At 37.4% G+C, this 21,146-nt stretch overlaps 1 protein-coding gene across 2 annotated transcripts in view; it reads right to left on the bottom strand.

Moving 5' to 3' along the window:
- The window catches only part of HOMER1 (homer scaffold protein 1), a 96,621-nt gene that overhangs the window by 50,917 nt on the left and 24,558 nt on the right, over nt 1-21,146 (bottom strand). For both annotated transcript variants that reach the window (XM_071730534.1, XM_071730533.1), the window contains exons 2-5: nt 20,580-20,736; nt 13,782-13,913; nt 6,665-6,757; nt 264-406 (exon numbers count right to left, since the gene is read on the bottom strand). In XM_071730534.1, the coding sequence (XP_071586635.1) occupies nt 264-406; nt 6,665-6,757; nt 13,782-13,913; nt 20,580-20,736 (525 nt within the window). The remainder of the gene's footprint in view (nt 1-263; nt 407-6,664; nt 6,758-13,781; nt 13,914-20,579; nt 20,737-21,146) is intronic.

Consider the following 21,146-nt stretch of genomic DNA (forward strand, 5'->3'; position numbering starts at 1 on the left):
GCAGATTAAAATAGCAAGTAACATCCCCTGAAATTTTATACCAAGAGTGCTCCTCGTACTTGTTTGTTTTGCTTTGTTCTGTTCTATTTTTCTTTCTTAAAAAAAAAAAAAAACAAAAAACAGATTGCAAATCTGAAAGCCAGTCCAGTTTTTTTGGGGGGGCCGGGTTGACAGCTAAGTTTCAACACAATATTGGAGAAGGTCCCTTTAACAAGGAAGGAGACAGGTATCACTTAATGAGGATGTGGGAATGGAATCTGTACCTATGGGTAAATGGCAATGCGTTCTGGGTTGGTTCTGCCCTTGTTTCTGAGTTCTGCGTCACTTCCGGCGTCGCTCTCTCGTCATCTGTCCCGTTGATACTTTCTGGAGTTAAAGGAGACTGAATATCCCCTCCAGCTGATTCCTTAAAGTGAAATAAACAACACATCAGAATTACAAACTGACCTGCTCAGGAAGCCTACATGTGTCTAACCACTAACATTAGTGCTCTTAAATGACATACAAAATTTCCACACACAAATCATGTGGAAAAAGTAACTTTCTGGAATGTTAAGTGAATTTCTGTATTGGAACAAATGCTTCACATGGTTTGTGGCATCTGAATCAGTAGCTGGCAGACTTATCCCACTGGCAGACACCGCTGAGTAAAGAACAGCAATGCCAGGGAAGTGAATTAAATACTTAATGAGAAAACAGTGTAATGCTTCATAAGAAAAAAAGCTGGAATTGGTTTGTTTGCTCATTATTTTAGAACAACATACTCCACACCTTTTCTTCTGTTCCATATTTAGTCATATTTGAAACATGGCTTTGTCTGTGCCATGAAGTCTTCTTGCATTACTTCACAGACTCTTTTGAGTGTGTATGTCCTGCTTATAAGATTCTGAAGTTCAAGGCATCTTTTGATGAATTCCCCTCTGCTTTAGTTTATATACTGTAGGCACTGTCATTTTTATATTGTTTGGCATCACTGGAGTGCTGCATAATTCTTAGTAGGGCCAGATCTCCTTTAGACACTGCAGATCTCTTGACGAATTCTTAAATAGCAAAATATGCATAGGTCAGACTCTCACATTCACTTGTCATGTATAGAAATACTAACCCCCAGTGAATGTGTAAGTCCAGGACTGGTGAACAATCTAAATTCAATATCCTTCAGAAACTTAGATATGATACAGGGATATTTTTATACCACAGGAGAGCTGTTAACTCTTTCTTCTGAAAAGCACGAAATATCTATGTGTATCTGTCATGAGCAGAAAATCCCAGAAACCCAGCATGGTGGGTGTTGGAAGGAACCTCTGGAGATCATCTAGTCCAATCAAGCCTTAAAATCTGTTCTTGAATAAAATCTTTAATAAAACCTTCATTATATAAGAACATCTTAGAAAAATGTTTCTAGAATTCTTTTCCTCTCTCTAATCAACAGAAAAGGGGAATTTAATATTTGTAAATATTTGAAAAAATTTGTTAACTATATGTGTCTCTTCCTGTTGTCCTTAGTGATTTATTCCTAGCCAGCTTCATTTTAGTTGACTGTAAATAAATTTATCAGGCAGGGATGGTTTTGAGTGTGTGATTAACCAACCTAATATCGGTGGAAGAAATACATACTAGAGTCTGATGCTTCTCTTGTACATATATGATCCCTCAAGAATTTGCAAGTAGTGAACCCTTAAGTAACACATGAACTATGATGTCTTTCTGCATTAATTTCTGTGACTTCAGTTTCACTCATATTAGAAGTCTATGGAAGTGCTTTACTGAAAAATAAGCCTAGGCAGAACTTGGACATAACATTTTTCTTCTATTGAAATAATTTCTATGCATTCACACTTAAAAAATTTTAATAAGTGATCTCTGGTTTTATGTATCTAATAATAGTGTTGTATGAATTGTAGCTAAAGATACAAGCCATGTAGATTTTGTAAGGTCTGGAATGTATTCTTCAGAATTTCTAGTGTAGGTCAGGAAGAGGAGGAACGGCAAACTGCTAGGTCCATAAAACCTTTAATTTAATGCCAGTGGAATCTGTTTACCAAATCAGAGAATAACACAGACAGGCCCATGTAATTTGGATAACATTTTCATTTGCCTGATTATCTTGCCAACTCTGCTCTACTTTCACACTTCAATTCAGTTTGAGTTCAGCAAAATTGTTCTGTAAAAATCAAGGTGTAATTTTTACTTTTATACTATAAAACTAAATATTACAGCTTTGAGTACAAAATATCAAGATTCTTCTTGAAAGTAAGAAACACTTTGCATTCCTATATTTTAAAAAAATGGATTTACACTATAAATAGCAATTGTATCTGTGGAATTAAACCAGTGTAGGGTAATTATTTCCACTTCTTTAAACATAGGAATTTATCAAGAAGGTTCAAAATGAGCACTATATAACATGATGAATGCTAAATATAACAGAACTTGAAGTCAGTATTAAAATGTTGTATTACTCAATAATTCAGGTTGTATATCTATCACTACATGAGAAATATGGCAGAATAAAACGAAAAATTTGACAACTGTTGTTCTGCAAATGCTTAATGCAATTTAAAGTGCAAAGAAAATGTTGAACAACAGTATTTTTGGTTAAGAAAAGTGTGTAAAGTGATGTTGACAGACAGATCTAAGTTTCTTTAAAAAAAAAGAATTGAGTTTTTCCATCTACTCAAGTCCCAAAGTCAACAACAACATTTCCTATAGATGGAGGATCAGATTCAGTATTTCAAATAGCTTTGTCCTGGTAAACGAGTTTAAGGCTACAAGTGAAGACAACAAATGCCAAAATGAATGCACTCCTTGTGCTAAGAAGTGCTGCAACTCTAAAACCCTTCAGGCAACAACTATTTCTGTGTAGCAAAGGCTCAGAATTACAGAGAAGACCACTTTGAGGAAACTACTCACTACACCATTTCAGAAATTAACAGAGATCTTAATCTGAAATCAGGATCAAAAGAAATATCTGAGGTAGATTCATGCTTAGAGAAAAAGAACTGAGGTTCAGGCTCCAGCTGGTCATAAGACTGATGGGGTGAGACTGTGAGCCACTCAGACAGCTCTGGTTGGTTCTCTACTTGAACCTGATAAAGATCAGTTCAAAAAACAGAAAGGAAAAAAACCACCAAACAACTGGGAGGGAGGGAAGGGTAGAAGGAGGGGGACAGAGCACAGGAGGCAAATGCCATTTTCAGGAAATTGTTTCAGCTCAGTGAACTCCAGTGCGTATCTATGTGCACAGGTGGTCTTAGAAGTACCAAAATAGACAACTTCTTTATAGACTGAAGCCTCCAAACACACCAGATACAGATAAAAGTGTATATTGTTATACGAATCAAACAAAATACAGATGGGTCAAAAGTACAAGTTCTCAGACAAATTAACAATGCTTTCCTCATCTCAAGAAAGCACTTGCACTTGATGGGACTTATACATAGCAAAGCAGCATCTCTTGCAATTTGTTGGTCCAGACCAGTGTCTTTCACTGTAAAAATGCTTTTTTTTTTACAGCCAAAGTAAACGTGATTTTATATATTACCTGATATTCTGGGAAACTGGAGGAAAGCCCTGCTGTTAAATAGGAGAACAAGCAGCAGTAAAGAAACAGTAAGAATACAGAGTTTAAAATGAGCAGCAGCATAGCTTGGAGGAATGGGAATTCCTGCTATGATGCAACTGCAAATTGGGCTATGTATTGTTTTCTTCCTAAAAGGTGTTTCACACATACACAAACAAAAGCCAAAATATACATGTATCAAAAAAATAATCAACACAGAACTACTACTTCCTGGCCACTGAGCACTTCTCTGATAGATGTATGAAGCCAAACAATACCAGCACTTTGCTAAGCCTCACACCTTAATGAAGCATCTTGATCTCAGTGGACTTTAGGTAAGATTACTCTTAAGTTTTAACAAGGCTAATGCTGGTAAATATTTGAAGTACAAATACATATTCTATTTTGGATAGATTTCTGCTGTTATCTGATGTTTTCTATTTCTCCTTAGCTTCACAATTGGTTTTTGCAGGACACTCAGAACTGAAATGCACTGTAGTACCTGTTGTATTTGCAGAGCTACTTCAAAAAATAGTGAACAACAAATACCTTATGCAGGGTTTTGTTACAACAGTTGTAGAGATATTTTAGTAAAGAATCAATCTGCAGACACATAATGAATGCAGAAAAAAGCACATGATCTTCTCTTTTAGAATTGTGTAAGAAGAGGGTAGGCAATAACCATACCCAGTACTTTAATTAAGGAGTTAACAAGGGCATTTTTCAAAGCAGTGCCAAAAAAAAAAAAAGAGTAACATTTTATTTCTCATGTATTTTTTTCAGTTTTGACATGCAGTATCTTCCAACGTATTGTTAATTTAATGCAGAAGGGTATTTAATGCAGAAGGGACCAAGTCCATGACAGCAGAGATATTGACATTTGTAGCTACCTGGGTTACTGTCAGAGAGCTCACTACTCACATACTACTACTTTCCACCATCTTTCTTATCAAAGCTTCCTAGAAAAGAGAAGTTTCTGCAAAGTCTTGAAGTCTTGACTGGCCACTGTAAATGGCCTTCCTCTTTTATTCTCCCTTTCTGCGAAGGATCATTAAGCAGAAGGGAAAGAAGAGCTCCACAATGATTGAGAAAGGCAACACTGCCTTGCAGCCACCTTTCAAGAGATGATCAAAATGATAGCAAGTGCTGCTTCAAATGTCTCTAGATCCCCACCTCCCCACCCCACTATCAAGCACTCATCTTCCCCCGAGTCATCAATCTCTTTGAATGAGCACCAGCAGCATGGAAGTGCTGTGGTTTGCCATGAAGCCATTGCTTCTCATCTGCTCCAAAGTTCCTGATTCAACTCCCTTCTCTCTGGGGAACTAATGAGAAGCATTAAGGCTGTGAAGTCTATTATGCTGATGTGTCAGAACTTGCACTATCTGCATTTTACAGAATAATACGCTAACTGATCAACGTAGTGAAAAGCCAAGAGATGAAAAGTAGGGCCTGAATATGAAATTATTCCTAAGTGGGCAGTAATTCACTTGCAGCTCTTAGTGTGCATTATAGAATTGTTCAAGGTAAAATTTCTCTAACTGCCCACAGTATAAAATGTTAGCTACAAAGTATAAAAGGAAATCTTTACAGGGAAATGAACAATATTAATAGCTCATGTAGTTTAAGAGAAAGCTTTAACCCTGGGCAGCTGCTAAACAAAAACATCTTGCCTCTGAGTGAGTAGTTCAAATTTATGCCCAAACCAAGTAAGATACTTCATTTAACCATGTCAGACTTAACTTTTGAGCCCAGGTTATTCATCAAGATGTCAAAAAAGTAGAAGAGTAATTGTTTAGCCAACACGTATTGTTTAGCCAATACCACGTAACTAGAGACCAGGCTGAAGCACTTCACTGTTTTTAAAGCCAAGTTTATAATAAGTTATTACACAGACAACTACATCCCTTATGTCTGTGTTTATTTATGGAATTAATCAGAAATTTAGAGACAGTCATGAAAACCAATTAAAAAAAGACTGCCTTATTTTTCTCCAGTTACACCAGAGCAAGCAGTTTCCCGTTAATAGCAAAAGCCAATCTAGCATTTGGGCAAAATGCCTACTGGGAATACAACATCAGATTGGTTCGTTGTGTATATTCTTGCAGTTTTAACAGACTTCTCTTGGAAGGACATCAGATGTAGCTTTCTGGTGGCAATAAAACTATTTGAACATCATGCTCCAAACTGCCTGCCATCCTTGTCCCATCAAACATTAGGAGTGTGTTACAGCGCAAAACATCCAAGAGATGCACTAGCTCAACGAATTAAAACTTCCCAGAGAAAAGACTCAGCTGCATTAACCCCACTCAACACAGGAACCCCTGCTACAATTCTAAAGCTGCTTCATCCTCCAAGAGAAGGAATTACCCTCAAATAGCTATGCACACAGAAAAAACAACAGTGAAGGAGCACAAAAGCCACATGTAAATTCTTTTTAAAAATTAAATTCAAAATACTTGTTTTCAATTAAATTAATTTTAGACAAGACTAATGTAGATGAAACTATATTCTTTTATCTTCCTGTTAGGTCTATATTATTAACCCAGCTTATGTTCTGAAACACCTTTTATAAGCTTCTTTTTCATCACAGTGAACTGTAATAAAATTCCAGAACCAGCATGTCAGTCTGTCATTTTCTTTCAACACATTTCACAAGAAAATACTACACAACAGGAAATATATATAAAAATAGATTGCTGTTGGGCTTTTGTTGCAAAATGGCCCAAACCAGGACATTCTTCTATAAAAGTCCTTCACAGTGTGTCATCTGAAATTTCATAGGTACAATAAAAATAAAAAAACCCACAAAAGGTGTTTACTAGAGATTTACTTACATAACTCAACATGTTTGATTGGGGTTTCCTGGGGAAAGCGCAAAGAAAGGAATATGACTACACAAAAAGCCAATTTTATTTTAAAAGGAGTCCACTGGACACTTCTGTAGGGTATGTTAAATATATTCTTAGACTTCTTGACACTTCTAGCTGGCAGTTCAGAGGATTCGGGGAAATAATTTTTAATATAATGTGTGTGTAAGATACAATACAGTAAGTAACACAGATATGAAGTACAGGTTTTTAATCAGGCAATAAAACTCACTTGAGAGGGTGTACTTGTTAGCTCCATCTTTTCTTGGGATTTTTCCTTTGCCAGTCTTGCAGCTTCTTTGAATTCCTGAAATTTTTCAGCAAACTGAAGGCACATATGTTTAAAAAGGAAAAAGAGTAGGCGTGAAGTAGCACGTTACATGCAGAACAGAATGCTGTACTTAACATTTTACAAAGTTAAATTCTGTCAGTAGAATTTATTAATTTATCTCCTTATGACATACTAATTTAAGCAATACAGTGGTTTACTTTTCAGTACCTTTCAGATATATGTACACTGTTTGTAAAATGCAACAAAGTTTGATCTGTTGCTGATAGTGTTCAGAGCCCTGACTTCAGATACGCCTGGCAATAGAGACAAGATGCCTTAGGTGGCTGCTTTCACATGCAGATTTTACTCTCCCCTTGACAACAGATTATCTGGTTCTGAAGCCTACTGTGGTCACTATTAGCCTAGAGGTTTCAGTGGGCTTCATTCTCTCACACCTGAAACAATACTGACATCTTCTCAGTTTTTGACAGCATTTATAATTGCAGTAGCTAATTGGGAGAGAAGCAGTTGGAATTCTGAGTCAAGTTCACCTCTTGATTATTCATTGACATCAATCAAATTACAGAGCAAGCTCATAGAATTAAATGAGCATTAAATTCAAGAAGTGCACATTGAACTGCCATATGAAGCTTGATTTCTATGCTACATATACCTTTTTCAGAAAGTAATTAAAGCAGCCACTTAGAAATACATGCACCCTTAAACTTGAGAGATTAAGTCAATTTATTAAGAATAGGGCCCAGTTTCCCTGGCTAGAGAAAAATTTGGCTTCACAGATATCTGCTTGACACTACACTAATTGCTGTAGTAGCCAAGAATTTGGTTTTGTTTCCTGCTGCTTCTATACAGAACATTATCTTATTATGATCAGCTTAATACTGAAATAATTCTGCAAGAACATTGGAAGCTTTAACAAGAATCACACCAAGTGCCTGAGAGTACATCCAAACACTTCTTGAACTCAGGCAGGCTTGGTGCTGTGACCACTTCCCTGGGGAGCCTGTTCCACTGCTCAGCTGCCCTCTGGGTGAAATACTTTCTTTCTATCTAACCTAAACTTCCCCCAGCACATCTTCCTACCATTCCCTCAGGTCCTGTCATCAGTCACCAGGGAGAAGAGGTCAGCACCTGCTTCTCCTTCTCCCTTAGTGAGGAAGCAGTGAGCTGCCATGAGGTCTCCCCTCAGTCTCCTCCAGGCTGAACAGACCCAGTGCCTTCAGCCACTCCTCATATGGCTTTCTCCCTAAACCCTTCACCAGCCCTCCTCTGGACACTCTCCAGTAGCTCTATCTCCTTTTTGTACTGTGGTACACACAACTACACACAGTATTCAGTGCAGAGTGAAGTGGGACAATCCCCTCCCTAAGCTGGCTGGCAGTTCTGTGCTTGATACACCCCAGGACTCTGTGATCCCTCCTGGCTGCCAGGGCACACGGCTGGCTCAAGTTCAACTTGCTGTTAACCAGAACCCCCAGAACCCTTCCCTCAGGGCTGCTCTCCAGCCTCTCTCTTCCCAGGGTGTATGAGTATCCAGGGTTACCATGTCCCAGGTGTAAGATCCAGCACTTCTCCTTGTTAAACTCCATACAACTGGCAATTGCCCAGCACTCTGATCTGTCTAGATCCCTCTGCAGGCCCTCTCTGCCCTCAGGACTGTCAACTGCTCCCCCTAATTTGGTGTCATCTGCAAACTTGATTAGTAAGCCTACAACTCCTGCATCTAGGTCACTTTTGAATATATTAAAAAAACTGGCCCTAGAATGGATTCCTGTGGAAACCCCATTAGTGACCAGTCACCAGCCTGATGTGACCCCATTTATTATGATCCTTTGAGCTCTACCTATTAGCCAGTTGGTCACCCATCACATTATGTGCTTGTCCAGTTGGATGCTGGGCATTTGATTTAGAAGGATACTGTGAGAGACAGTACCAAATGCCTTTCTGAAATCCAGAAAGGTTACATCCACTGGCTTCCCTTGGTCAGCTAGGTGGGTTACCTTTTCCTAGAAAGAAATCAAGTTAGCTAAGCAGGACCATTCTCTAACAAACCTGTGTTGTCTGGGATCAATTCCTGTGCTGGTTTTCAGGTATTTTTCAACAGCTCTCAGAATAATCTTCTAAATAACCTAGGCCCTGAGGTGAGACTAGCAGGCCTGTAGTTAGCAGAGTCATTCCTGCTGCCCTTTTTGAAGATTGGCTCAACATCTGCCAACTTCCAGTCAACTGCCTCCCCTCCAGATTCCCAATAGCACTGAAAAATCAATTGAGAGAGGTTTTGCTATGGCCTCTGACTGCTCCTTAAGTACCCTTGGATGAATCCCATCAGGCCCCATCAACTTAAAAGGATCTACCTAGAGCAGCAAATCCTGTACAAGTTCAGGGCTGAGAGATTATCATTTACACAGTCATGGATCACTAGCCCAGGGCTCTGGGGCTGTTCAAGCCCATAATCAGTGTTGAATACAGACATGAAGAAAGAATTAAATGTCTGTGCTTTGTCTACATCCCTATTTATGAGCTATCCATGACAGTCAAGTAATGGACCAATGTTGGTTTAGGCCTGCCTTTTTCCATTAACGTATTTTAAGAAGCCTTTTCTACTATCCTTCACATTGCAGGCCAGCATCAACTATAGCTGAGCTTAAGCTGCACAGTTTTCTGTCCTACAGTGGCAAACAGCATCCCTATAGTCCTCCCATGCTGTCTGCCCCTCCTTCCACTAGCCATACATCTTCCCTTTGTCCCTTAGTTCTAGCAGAAGATCTATACTCAACCAGGGTGGCCTTCTACCTTGCCTGCTTGACTTCAGGCATTTTGGAATTGCCTAGTCCTGTGCTCTTTGGAGAAAGATGAGGACAAACTTTTCAGAGGGGCCTGTAGGGATAGGACAAGGGGTAATGATTTTAAACTGAGAGAGGGTAGATTTAGACTTGGTATTTGGAAAAAAAAATTTACAGTGCGGGTGATGAGATACTAGAACAAGTTGGTCAGGGAAGTTGTAGATACCCCGTCCCTGAAAGCATTCAAGGTCAGGCTGGATAAATCCTGGAGCAACCTGGTCCAAGATGTCCCTGCTCACTACCAGGGGACTGAGCTAGATGACCTTTGGAGGCCCCTTGCAATATGAACCATTCTATGACTCTCTATGATTTACAAGAGATAAAGGCCATCCTTTGTGTGACACAGTCTCCTCAACTGTTTTCAATCAGAACTTCAGATGCTATGCAAGACCTAAAAATCCTTTTCTCCGTCTCCTGTTCCTCTTTTGGTAGTTCAGAAAATATCATTGGACTCCATTTGTATCCTGTATTTCATCCATCAAGTTACTTCAAAGCACGTTTCCTGAATATAGGAGGCATAAGAGATTACCCTGACAGTCTAATCCAGCACCAAAAAATGCCTCAACACAGATGATAAAATTGGCAACAGATCACTAGAACTAGATGATACTTATTTAAGACTTGGATATAGACCTTAAGAATATCATGGATAACCTGTTACTTAAATCAGCTTTAGGACCAGAAGATTGGTAAGTGATAAACATGATGATGTGGTTTAGAACAAATGGCTGAAATCATAAAGGCAGTAATAATGTTTCACAGTGGTAGAAATTGTAAAAAAATACATTAACAAAAAAAACCAAAAACAAAAACCAAAAAACAAACAAACAAAAAAAACCAAAAACAAAAACAAACCAAAACAAACAAACAAACAAAAAAAACCAAAAAACCAACCACATAGAGCAATTAATAAAGTTCTAAGACAGAGCCACCATGGCTAATATAGTGGAAATTTTCAAAATTAACCAGAATTGCTTGAGATAGTCAAGTGATGCATAGTAGTAATCTCTTGATAAAATTCATGAATAAGAAAGATGAGATCTCATGGTATGAAAGGAAAAGTTCTCTGGAGGATCAGTGTTTTAAGGAAATGATTAGAATTGTGCACAGAGACTACAAGAGGTTCTTACAAGTAGCTGTGGTGGCACTTTTGCCTTTTAACACACTTCAGTTATACAGAATAAACTGGGTCAACTAATTCAAAGGGGAAAAGGAATACTTCTTCTCTGAGATCAGGATAGTATCAAAAGCACAGATTTATATTCTGAATGAGAAAGTTTTCTCAGATCCCTGAAATCAGTCCTCCTGTGTAGCAGCAAGAGGGACCCTGCTAGCAAATCCTGATCTTGTGGAGGACATGTTCTTCAACATAGGAATCGTCTTTCTGGTATCAGTGATTTTCTGCTGGAACATTCTTCAGGTGAATTGGTGATTTAAGATGTTGAGAAAACATCTAACAAAGATAAATAAATGTTTAATTTGCTTCTGTGTTTGTATTTGAGGATGGTTAGTGTCGCTATTGTTCTATTAGATATTCTCACTCTGCTAATTCTCAGTCACAATGACTGCACAGAAGAGGTTGTGATTGTTGTGGTTTACTCTATTAATTAGTTCAGGAGGACAAAGGCACATGAACCAAAAAGAAATAATCCAGAAGTCAGATATTTTATATAAGCTATATTATCTGAGAATAAACAGTTTATTCTATCTGCTCTGATTATTTGCTTCATTAACCTGTTTAAATCCATCACAGACTAGACTAAATTTTTTGTGGTTGGAGGCTGTCTTTTGCTCCTGGAACCTGAAATACTGCAGTGAGACCCAGAGACGCTATTGCAAAACAAATTACATCCAGCACAGCAGGGCTATTCTCTCAATAATATTGGTAAGTTAAACACAGAAAAGAAGTTCCAGAATCAATTTTCAAGGCAACTTCTAGAAGCAACCTAGTTCTGAACAGATTTATTAATTTATTTTATTTTTTAGCCCTCTTACTAACCACCCAGTAGTATCTTAAGCCCTAAATTCTACTTCATGTCCTACAGTGCCACATGTACCAAATAGTGCTTTGGTAAACCTGACCTCCAGTGCACAGAAGTAAGAATTAGTAATCTGAGCAGAGAGAGAAGGCAAGGAAGCAAATATAGATGTGATTTCTCTGTAGCTGAACAGCCGATACAGAGTTTCTAATTCAGATTTTCTGATCTCAAGAACAACATGTATACTAACTCCAGGGATTGGGTACACTTTAGTCCAAAGAAGTCTCCTGTCTCTCATCAAATATGTTTGATAATTTAAGAAAAAAAAAATACAAAAAATTTTACCTTTAAGAATTTTAGGAGCAACAATCAGAAATTTCATCTTGCATGTGTATCAGTTTGCTAATTAAGATATAACAACAGTAACAGTTTGCTGAAAGGATCCTGCAGATCACCACTATAAGCTTTGGAAAAGGTCAGTGACTTGCTATTTCTCTCAGCAGATTTCTGTATTCTTTGTAAAACACAGCAATCTGTGTAACATGCCTAAGACAAAATATCTACTGTAGCTTTTCAGGTTATTTTTCAGCAGCAATGTAAAGTTTTGAGCCAAGGGCATACTTAAAACTCTCAGACACCTGTTTGAGGGCAGTAAAAACATGAATTTAACTGTAATTAAGAAAGCAGTAAGTACCACATGGAGAGAGAAAGAAAGGAGTCAATGAAAGGAAAATAAAAACCCAAAATATTTTCACTGGCAAGGACAATCTAGTATTTAAAGCCAGGTAAACAGAGAGTGTTCATGACTACATCAAGATACTTTAACTCTAAAGAAGCATTCTGTGATTAAGGAAAACAAGCTGGACCATTAATAGAGGTAAATTTATTAGCACTTATGCTAAATCCATTGAAATATAAACAAAATCTATTACCACACTGGTAAGTGAGTTCCTCTAGGGCATACACACAAGTTCAAGAAAGTGACAAAATTTTCAAATTCACTGAAGGAATGCTGGGTGCAGAAATGCACCCACAATACTAGCATCATTCAGAATATCCTCTGTTTGTTGCTTCATCAAAATGAAAGCTATCTAGTTATGAAAGGAAGAAACCTCACAAATGTAACACTTGTCCAAACAAAGCAGATGTACTGGTTCTCAATTCAATGGTTTCCTGGAGGGCCCAAACCTATCCTTGGATAGTAACACCTTCTTTTTCAAAAGGGGTGGTAGGATTTTTAAGTTTTTAAAAAATGAAATTTTAAATAATTTTTTTGTTCAATAACAAGCCAATCCTTATGCCTTCCTTACACATTCCCTTTATTGCTTTTGAGCTTCCAGATCTTTTGTATACTTCAACGATGAGAATTCTCTGCTTAATGTGGAAAAATGTTCTTAAACTGAACTAAAATTCCTCGTCTGGAGAAAGCTAATGCTGGCTTCTGCTGGATCTTGGATTCATCTACCACAGTAGTACCCACAACAATAGGTATTGTAGAAAGCGTACTCAAACTGTATTATCACTTTGAGAAAGAGGGATTATTGCTTTCCTCAGAAAAAGGTACACTTCCCTTTTTCACAAGAAGACCAGAAAAAAAAAAAAAAAAAACAAAAAACCAACCAACCAAACAAACAAACAAAAAAACCCACAAAAACAAAACAACAAACAAACAAAAAACAAACAAACATACAAAAACACCAAACCTCATATGGCAGTTTTTTTGGTAAACATTTCAACTTTTGTATGCCAAGAGAAAAACACAGATTTCTTTCACATGGAATATTTCCCACTAGCTTTGAATGTGAAGATGTTGAAATATCTGTAATTTGTTGTCCTACATGGTAGAAAACAGAATGTAGATTAAAAGACAAAAAGGCACCTGAAGACTACCAATAATTGTTTTTTTCTAGGAGATCCAAATACTGACAAAACATTACATTTTTTCCCCATTTAAATTCTATAATGAAAAACTGTAATGGAAGAACAACTCTAAAAAAAAGAGAACCTAACAAATTGATAAATAAGAGAAGTTAACAACAGACAAAGTGGTAACTTAAATCTCCTTCATTTCCTCCATCAGTTTTCAGGTATCACATTTTGCCTTGTCTTTCTACATTGCAGGGACTGAACATTGCTTTGTAAACTATTTTTAAGTAACAACAGTAGTAAGCTCTGAGTTAAGATATATAAAGCAGGAATCAAATATCTTAAATCACTTTGACTAGCAGTCATACTTACTTTTGAGAGGTGATGTTCAGATGAAAATCCCAAGCCATAGACTGTATTTGCTCTGCTGTCTGCCCACTGGCCAAACTTCTGGGATGTTTTAGTAAATGTCATGTTGGGGGTGATAGTGCTATTTATTATTGCCTGAAAAAAAGTAACAGTTGTAAAAAAGGGCTTTTGAGTTTTGATTTTTCTTTAAAGACTACTCATGATTGAAAATGCCAATATTGTAGTCAAGTATCTGTGTACACTGAATAAGACACAAACTGGGAACCAGGGAACAGTTTTCTAATTCCATCACAGTTCAAATTACAAAAACATGTTTTCGCATACATTCTGTAGAAGAAGCAAAAGCTGGTAGGAAGGGGGCATCTGTTTGCAATTGCAAGCAGTGACTTAGTAGTTAGCAAGTCTAAAAAAAGTCTTTTAAACCATGTGCATATGTTAGTGACACCAGAGCAGAAGAACTAGCAAAGTCCTCTTTTGTTTCACAACATATTTCTTTGTCCTCTAAGGCAACGCCTCTCAATCTCCATTGCAAGATCCACTGTTTCACTCTTCCCCACCACTGTTGTGTATGTGAATCTCACTGGAAAACATGCAATAAAACAAGAAGTAAAATTTCTTTTAAGTTTTTGTATTGCAATAATCTGTTTTTCCTTTATACACACACATGTCTATAAGTGTCAGGGTCATACACCAACCCCCAGAAGAACCCTTAGAATTATTTTTCTTCTCCGGTTCTTGTTACATACAGGATGGCAAAAGCACATCTGCCAGCATACAACTTCTGCTAATGGAAACAAAAATTTCAACTATTAGATGATATGCATGTTCCACTAAAAGTAATTACAGTTTTACCATGGATTTCAACAGTATTTCCATCACATTCAAGTTTGTCTAACATATTCTGAATCTGTGATGTGGAACTGTCCAGCTGATATAAAGGATGAAGGATGTCTTATAATGACACAGATGGGTTCCATTTAACTAAAAACTGATGGTTAGTACAGTTTATAACCAGCCAAAATGAACAAGAAAGATGAGCTGTAAATGTGAAGATGTGTGTATTTGAAATGAAATCCAGGCATGCTTTCTCATCTGTACACTGAAAGTTTCAATTAAATTTGTTCAATAATTCACTGCCCTCCTCATGAATCACTGGTGTTTTGTAACACCGATGTGAAAGAGAATGTCCTTAAAATTTCCTGGAAAACAGCACACACTGTGAGCAGAGGAACCCAGCAGGAATCTTACATTCCAGTAATAGGGCACAGCTTGTTTCCTGCTTCCACGAAATGATAACCTGTGCCCTATTCCTGGCGGGTTAAAGCTGGTATTACTGAAAAACAGTAGAGCAGCAAACAAAATCCAAACCATCAATAGGGTCGAAAACAATATCTTCTCTGGCATAAATAACATTTTCATTTCCTTCTTTCAACAGCAAGAACTGTACAAGTGTGTAGAGAATAAATGTTTTCTTAGCATGGCAACAATGAGAAACTTCAACATCAGAGTCCAAGTACTGGTCTCTCAAGACTGAGATTTTCTATAAGTCAAAATCAGTCTATACTACCTGCGTAAGAAGGCCGCCTGGGTGGACATTAAAATTAGTAGTTAGAGAGTTTATTTAGCACCCTTTGCTTATGTTTGGATAGCACTGGTGCACAGCTATTATCAATGTAAAATTTTCTCAGAATTCTATAAGGCAAGCCTGAAAAATTTATGGCTGAGAGGCCAGCTAAGCCCACAAACAGCTTCCATGTCCATACAGTGATTGTCAGATGAAGTGGTGCAGAGGAATACTGCAAGTAAATTCAGAATACATTGTATCACAATACATAGGAAGATAAGCAAAGATACTGCAGCACAAATTAATTTGCAGCACAAAACTGGAATACTCTGCAGTGGCTTTGGCAGCTCCACTATATTTGCACTAAATTAGAGGAGCAAACTTGGATGTCGCTGAGAGTACCACACAGGTAGATCTCCCTGATACCCTTTGTTACCATTATGAACAATAACTGGAAAACTTCAGAATGCCTGAAAGCTTACTTTTGAACCAACAAACCTTACCAAGTCAAGAGCAGGATTTGCTGTGTGATTAGAGACTGGAGAACCACCTCCAGCATAAACTGTCCACAAAATGTCTCCTGAGAATTTCATATAGGAAGAGCTGGTCAGTGAGATCACTGGTAATTCAAACATCATTCTTCTTTGTTAGATGTAAGGTTCAGAGCTCATATAAAGACAGCATGCTTGCACTTACACTGTGACCTCCAAATGACCTCATAGAGAAAGGCAAATTGCAGGAAGGACAGAAGAGGTAACAAGAGGCAGGGAAATGGGCTTCTTGGAAAGGAGGCACTCTAAACCTCTTTTTATGCATGCTTCTTGTGTACTTGAACTATGCTCGTGTGTGCTTGAACTCTACGCTTGTGTGCTTGGAACTCTACTTCTGAAATAACCTGGTGGAACCTCAGAACAGACTTATGCAAGGTCATTTAATGCTCAGTCCCTCTTTCTGTGGAAGGTTTGAACAGTAATATGCTTGAAATTCCATGTCCTAGGGACAGTGTAGGAAAGAAACTTCGTCCCAACTTATAAGTCTAGTTTGCTTAAAACCTAGTTTCATCCATAGGCTGATTAATCTGAATATACATTACCAATTTGAAAGTATGTGTATTATATCATGGACATAGCTTCTTCAATGCATAAGCCAACTCTGAGGACTGAGACCTCATGATGCCCAACCAACAGGCAAGTTTAAAGCCCACAGGAGTGGCATTTGCTGCAGTGACAGTGGTATCTTTTACCACTTTACCTTTTTTACCACTTTTACCACTTTATCTTGGTTGTTTGTTGGGTTTTTTTTTTTAATGCAATGCTAGAGTATGCTAAGAGTCAGTGTCAGGTACATCCAGAAAATGCTAGATGTGAATCCTTCATATATTCAGCTTAAAAGAAAAAAAAAAGATTTACCTTTAAACTTAAAACTTATAATGAAGCCTGTCTTGTCTACTCAAATAAGTACTGCTTTAACTGCTCTCCTGTGTGTCAGATTGAGAGTAGATGTAGTTACCAATATAACAAGTGTCAAACATTTCATCAACTTTTAAGAATGTTGTTAGTATTAATGTACAAAAATATCTTGAAAACAGAACAGAGTCAATCTGACAGGCAGACATTTAGCTTCAGAAGAAAACTGATTTTGTTATCTTTAGATTTTGTTGGAATAATAAAATAGCTTTCATGTTTTCCTTTCATATTAGTTTAGCTATGAGAAAATAGGGCATGTGTCTTAGCCGTTTGTTTTACTGACTGCAAACCCAATAGCTGCAAGATATACAGCACTGGTCAAATATGATTTTATCTTGTGCTAAAACTGATGACAATAAGAGACAGAGAGCATTTTTTAACTTCTTCAAAGGGATATCACTGAAGAGCTGTCATAATAGGCCTTACTTAAAACCCTTATTTAGCATTATACAGGTTACCACTTTAATGACTGACTTGTTTATTTCACAACAGTCATTGAAATGTGAAGACCATCCAGTTCAGTAACACTGATGGGAGATTAAGTCAGAAATAATGTATACAAGGTTCATGGCACATACGGACAGGAAAACTACTTTTTTTTATTTCCTTGTTTTATGTAAGCACAAATTATTAGTTTTGTGTGATCTTTTTTTTCTATCTGGCATCTGTGAAAGAAAAATCTGTCAGAGATTTAAGTAGTACTGCAGGAACCCCATTACTTTATTTCCTTTCTTTCCTCACAAACTGCCACAGATCAAACGGAAAAGACAAAAGGGTTCTGGGAATAATGCTGGTGTTTGTCCGCACTGTTACTGGAGGAATAATGGAGGCTTCCTTTCATCACCTAGGAGAAACAAGTACTAAAACACATTTCCAAGGAGCTATGAGATGACTACATAATTAATGAGAACTGAAAGCCCTTAGCAACAGCTGTTCAATGTTGTCATGTAATATTGCATAAGATATTTTATTTTTCAGGCTTTTCTGGATTACTAGAGTGGTAGGAGAAAAAAAGCCGCACAAAGGACATTTACTCAAGAGGTCACAGAAACCAGCCTTGAGTTCTATCAGATTATTTGCTCCAGGATCCTTGCCATGGGCAACAAGGATCCAGATACTGCAGAAGACCACAGAACAGGGCCCGTACACTGAACATGTTGCAGGTCTAGAACATTTTCTGGAGTCAGACTTGTGGAATATGCATCATTTTGTGTGCAAAGTACTTTAAGAGTAGACTGTATCCTTAGAAAACAGTATTAGACAGAGCACATTAAAAATAAGAGGAACATGCTTCTGAAGGCTCTGCCTTAACTGAATCCAGCTCACAGGCCCATTTATATGGGGTAAGGACAAAAACCCTCTGTCTGAACAGACCAAAGACCCTCTAAGGCAAATTCAAGTGGGAATCTGCAATGTACAATAGCATCCCCCATAGGTGAGTGAAGATTATGTCTTAAAAATGTCCGTATGTCATCAAGAAGAAAGATTTAATGACAGTCAAATCAGAACAGAAGTTAAAAGCTACCCAGGAATCCTACTAAAACCCACTGACCTAAAGAGAGGGAAGCGTGTGGGAAAGAAATAGCACTATCACTTAAACCTAAAGTATATCTCCCTCAGACTTTTCTTACTGCAGTCTGAGGGAATGTGTGTGTGAGTTGCCATCACCTGCTGACTTACTGCTGAGCATGTTTGTCACTGCAACTGAGCAGCCACATGCATGTCATTCTCTCCACTGTACAAACCCACAGTGTGCTGTAAACTCCACCAAGGAATACAATAAAACCCCACTGAATCTATGCTCCCCAAAGGAGGGGCATGACAGCTTCAAAACCAGTCTGTTTCAGCAAGTGGTTTTGGTCACTGGAAACCTGTGTATTTGAGACATTTTCAGTGTAAAATTTGGTTCTTAGAAGAAAAAAACCCAAACATGACTAAAACCATCAAAAAACCAACCAAATTAAATAATCTTTTCAGTTTCAAAACTTAAAACAGGATACAGAAACTGCATAGCTTTTTCTTCTTTGCAAATTTAATGCTTCTATCTGACCAATCAAGAACATAAGGCATTGCAAGCTCAAGTGCCAGGAGTGTTACTGATACCCAGCTGCATGCCATACAGCAGACACACTACCTGGATGCACTCCAAACTTATGAATGCTTCATACTCATATTTAGCCCTTTATACATACTGTATCATATATGCATAAACATGCCAAAAAATACAGGTCTTCAATTAAAAATGAAAAAAATGTGTGGGGATTATGCTGAAAGTGTCCTTAGAATTCTTCCAGGGGTGCCCCTCCTATTCACTTGTGTATGCTCCAGAGCAGTGATGTTATGCCTAAAACAATGGTACTTTCCACATCTGAATATTATATCCTAGTCAGACATCTAATACTTGTATGAAAAGATTATTAAGATTGCAGCAATCATGTAGAGAGTAAATAAAAGTGATAAATTGTATTATCAACATACCTGGCCAAACATAGAAGAAATACTTCAGTAGATGAACAAACAAATAAATACGCTAACAACTGCTTGATAATTTAATTCAGCAGCCACTCTGTAGGATTTTCAGCTTTAGACAAAGGCAGAAAAGCCCCAGTTGAGACCAGAATAAGGAATTTGTAAACTCTGCAGATCAATTTAAGGTTAAATTAAGGAGCTACAGGTTACAACTTGCAGTTTTGATCCCATACAGTGTATAATTCCAATCTTAAAGCCTTTATTTAATAAATAGTCACACAAAGGGTATGTTAATTTGTTGACAGAACCATTTGAAGGAAGGCTAGGAAGAGGAGAAACAAAGTAAGATAAATTTGGAAAAATTCCAGTAAGCTTTGATACCAGGGTCTCAATTACTTAGATTAGTATAATATAGTGATCTTTGACTATGAGATGTATTTCTATATAATTCTCTGACAGAACTTCTCCTCCTAATTCAAAATAGCAAAACTTTGGATATTAAAAAAAACCCAAAACATAGGGCAATTATTTTTTCAGCTTTCAGTAAATAGCTACAAAATCTCTGTGAAAACTGCTGTGCTCTAACAAAGCATTTCAATTCTAACCTAAGGAACAGTAAAGCATTTCCTCCATGCCAAGCTTCTTTGACAAAGTTTCTTACAAAAGCATCTCAACATATCCTTACTAATTTAAAAATAAAACAAAACAAAACAACAACAGAAAAAAACCTAGTAAAAAAAAGACACTCCCCAAAAAATCCAAACTCAATCCAATCAAGTTTTGATAAAAGCTTACCATGAAGAGATTTATTAGGAAGGAATCCTCACATTCTCTACAGGAAAAATTGGAAGATTACATAACAAAGGATTTACTAAGTGATTATGGGCACTGAACAGATGTCCTTCATAATGCAGAAGCCACAGATATTGATAGATCATTGAATGTGGAGATGAAAACAGCTTATTGTAACCCTATTTGTCTTTTTAGAGCACATGACAGGGAACATCTTTGTGGTCAACTCACAACATTAAGTAACAGGTCATCTTCAGTACTTCTTCAGCTGTACTCGAGATTTATCAAAGTAAATTTGAACACCTGGAGAACAGCACATTGGAATAAACACTTAAACCATGCAATAAAGCATTTGAATCATGTAACAAAGCTATGTTACCATTTTAATATGCCAGTGATCTGTTACTCAGATAATGACGAAAGCATCTGGGAAGATACATAAAGGACACCAGACAAGAAAATAAACACAAAAAATTATGAAGCACACAGATTTCCTCATTTAAAACTTACCTTTGAGCCATCCAAACTAATAATTCTGTAGACATTTCTTGTGCTGTCATAGAAGTAGGACACAGTAACAGCATGCTTGCTGGTGGGAACCCAGTTCTTCTTAGTGTTTGGGTCAATCTGGAAGACATGAGCTCGGGTGCTGAAGATGGGTTGTTCCCTGGGAACAGACAGTAGAAGTCATTAATCCAATGTGTTCCTAACATTGTTGCACACAAGTTACCTGCCATTTGTGTCCGCTGGGCATTTCACTTTGCATGATAAATCTTTCCTATAAAACTTCTGTATGTGTTGCTTTATAGAGCAGGCAAGTGCATTAATTTACATATGCAAGCAAAATGCAAGGCTTATGAGACAAAAATAAGAATCCAGCTGTAGATTCAGATAACAGCAGACATTCCTAATAGAGATCCAGACCTCTTCCATCATGTCCCCAACTCTCACCCTCCATCTATCCCTTTAAGCTGTCACCAATACATGCACAACTTACTCATTACGCTGCAGAATATCTGTGACTTCAGACCTCCATTTTCTGAAATTAATACTCTGATTATTCTAATCAATTTTAGA

The sequence above is a fragment of the Heliangelus exortis genome, chromosome Z, assembly GCF_036169615.1.
Source record: "Heliangelus exortis chromosome Z, bHelExo1.hap1, whole genome shotgun sequence".
NCBI classification, from domain to species: Eukaryota; Metazoa; Chordata; class Aves; order Apodiformes; family Trochilidae; genus Heliangelus; species Heliangelus exortis.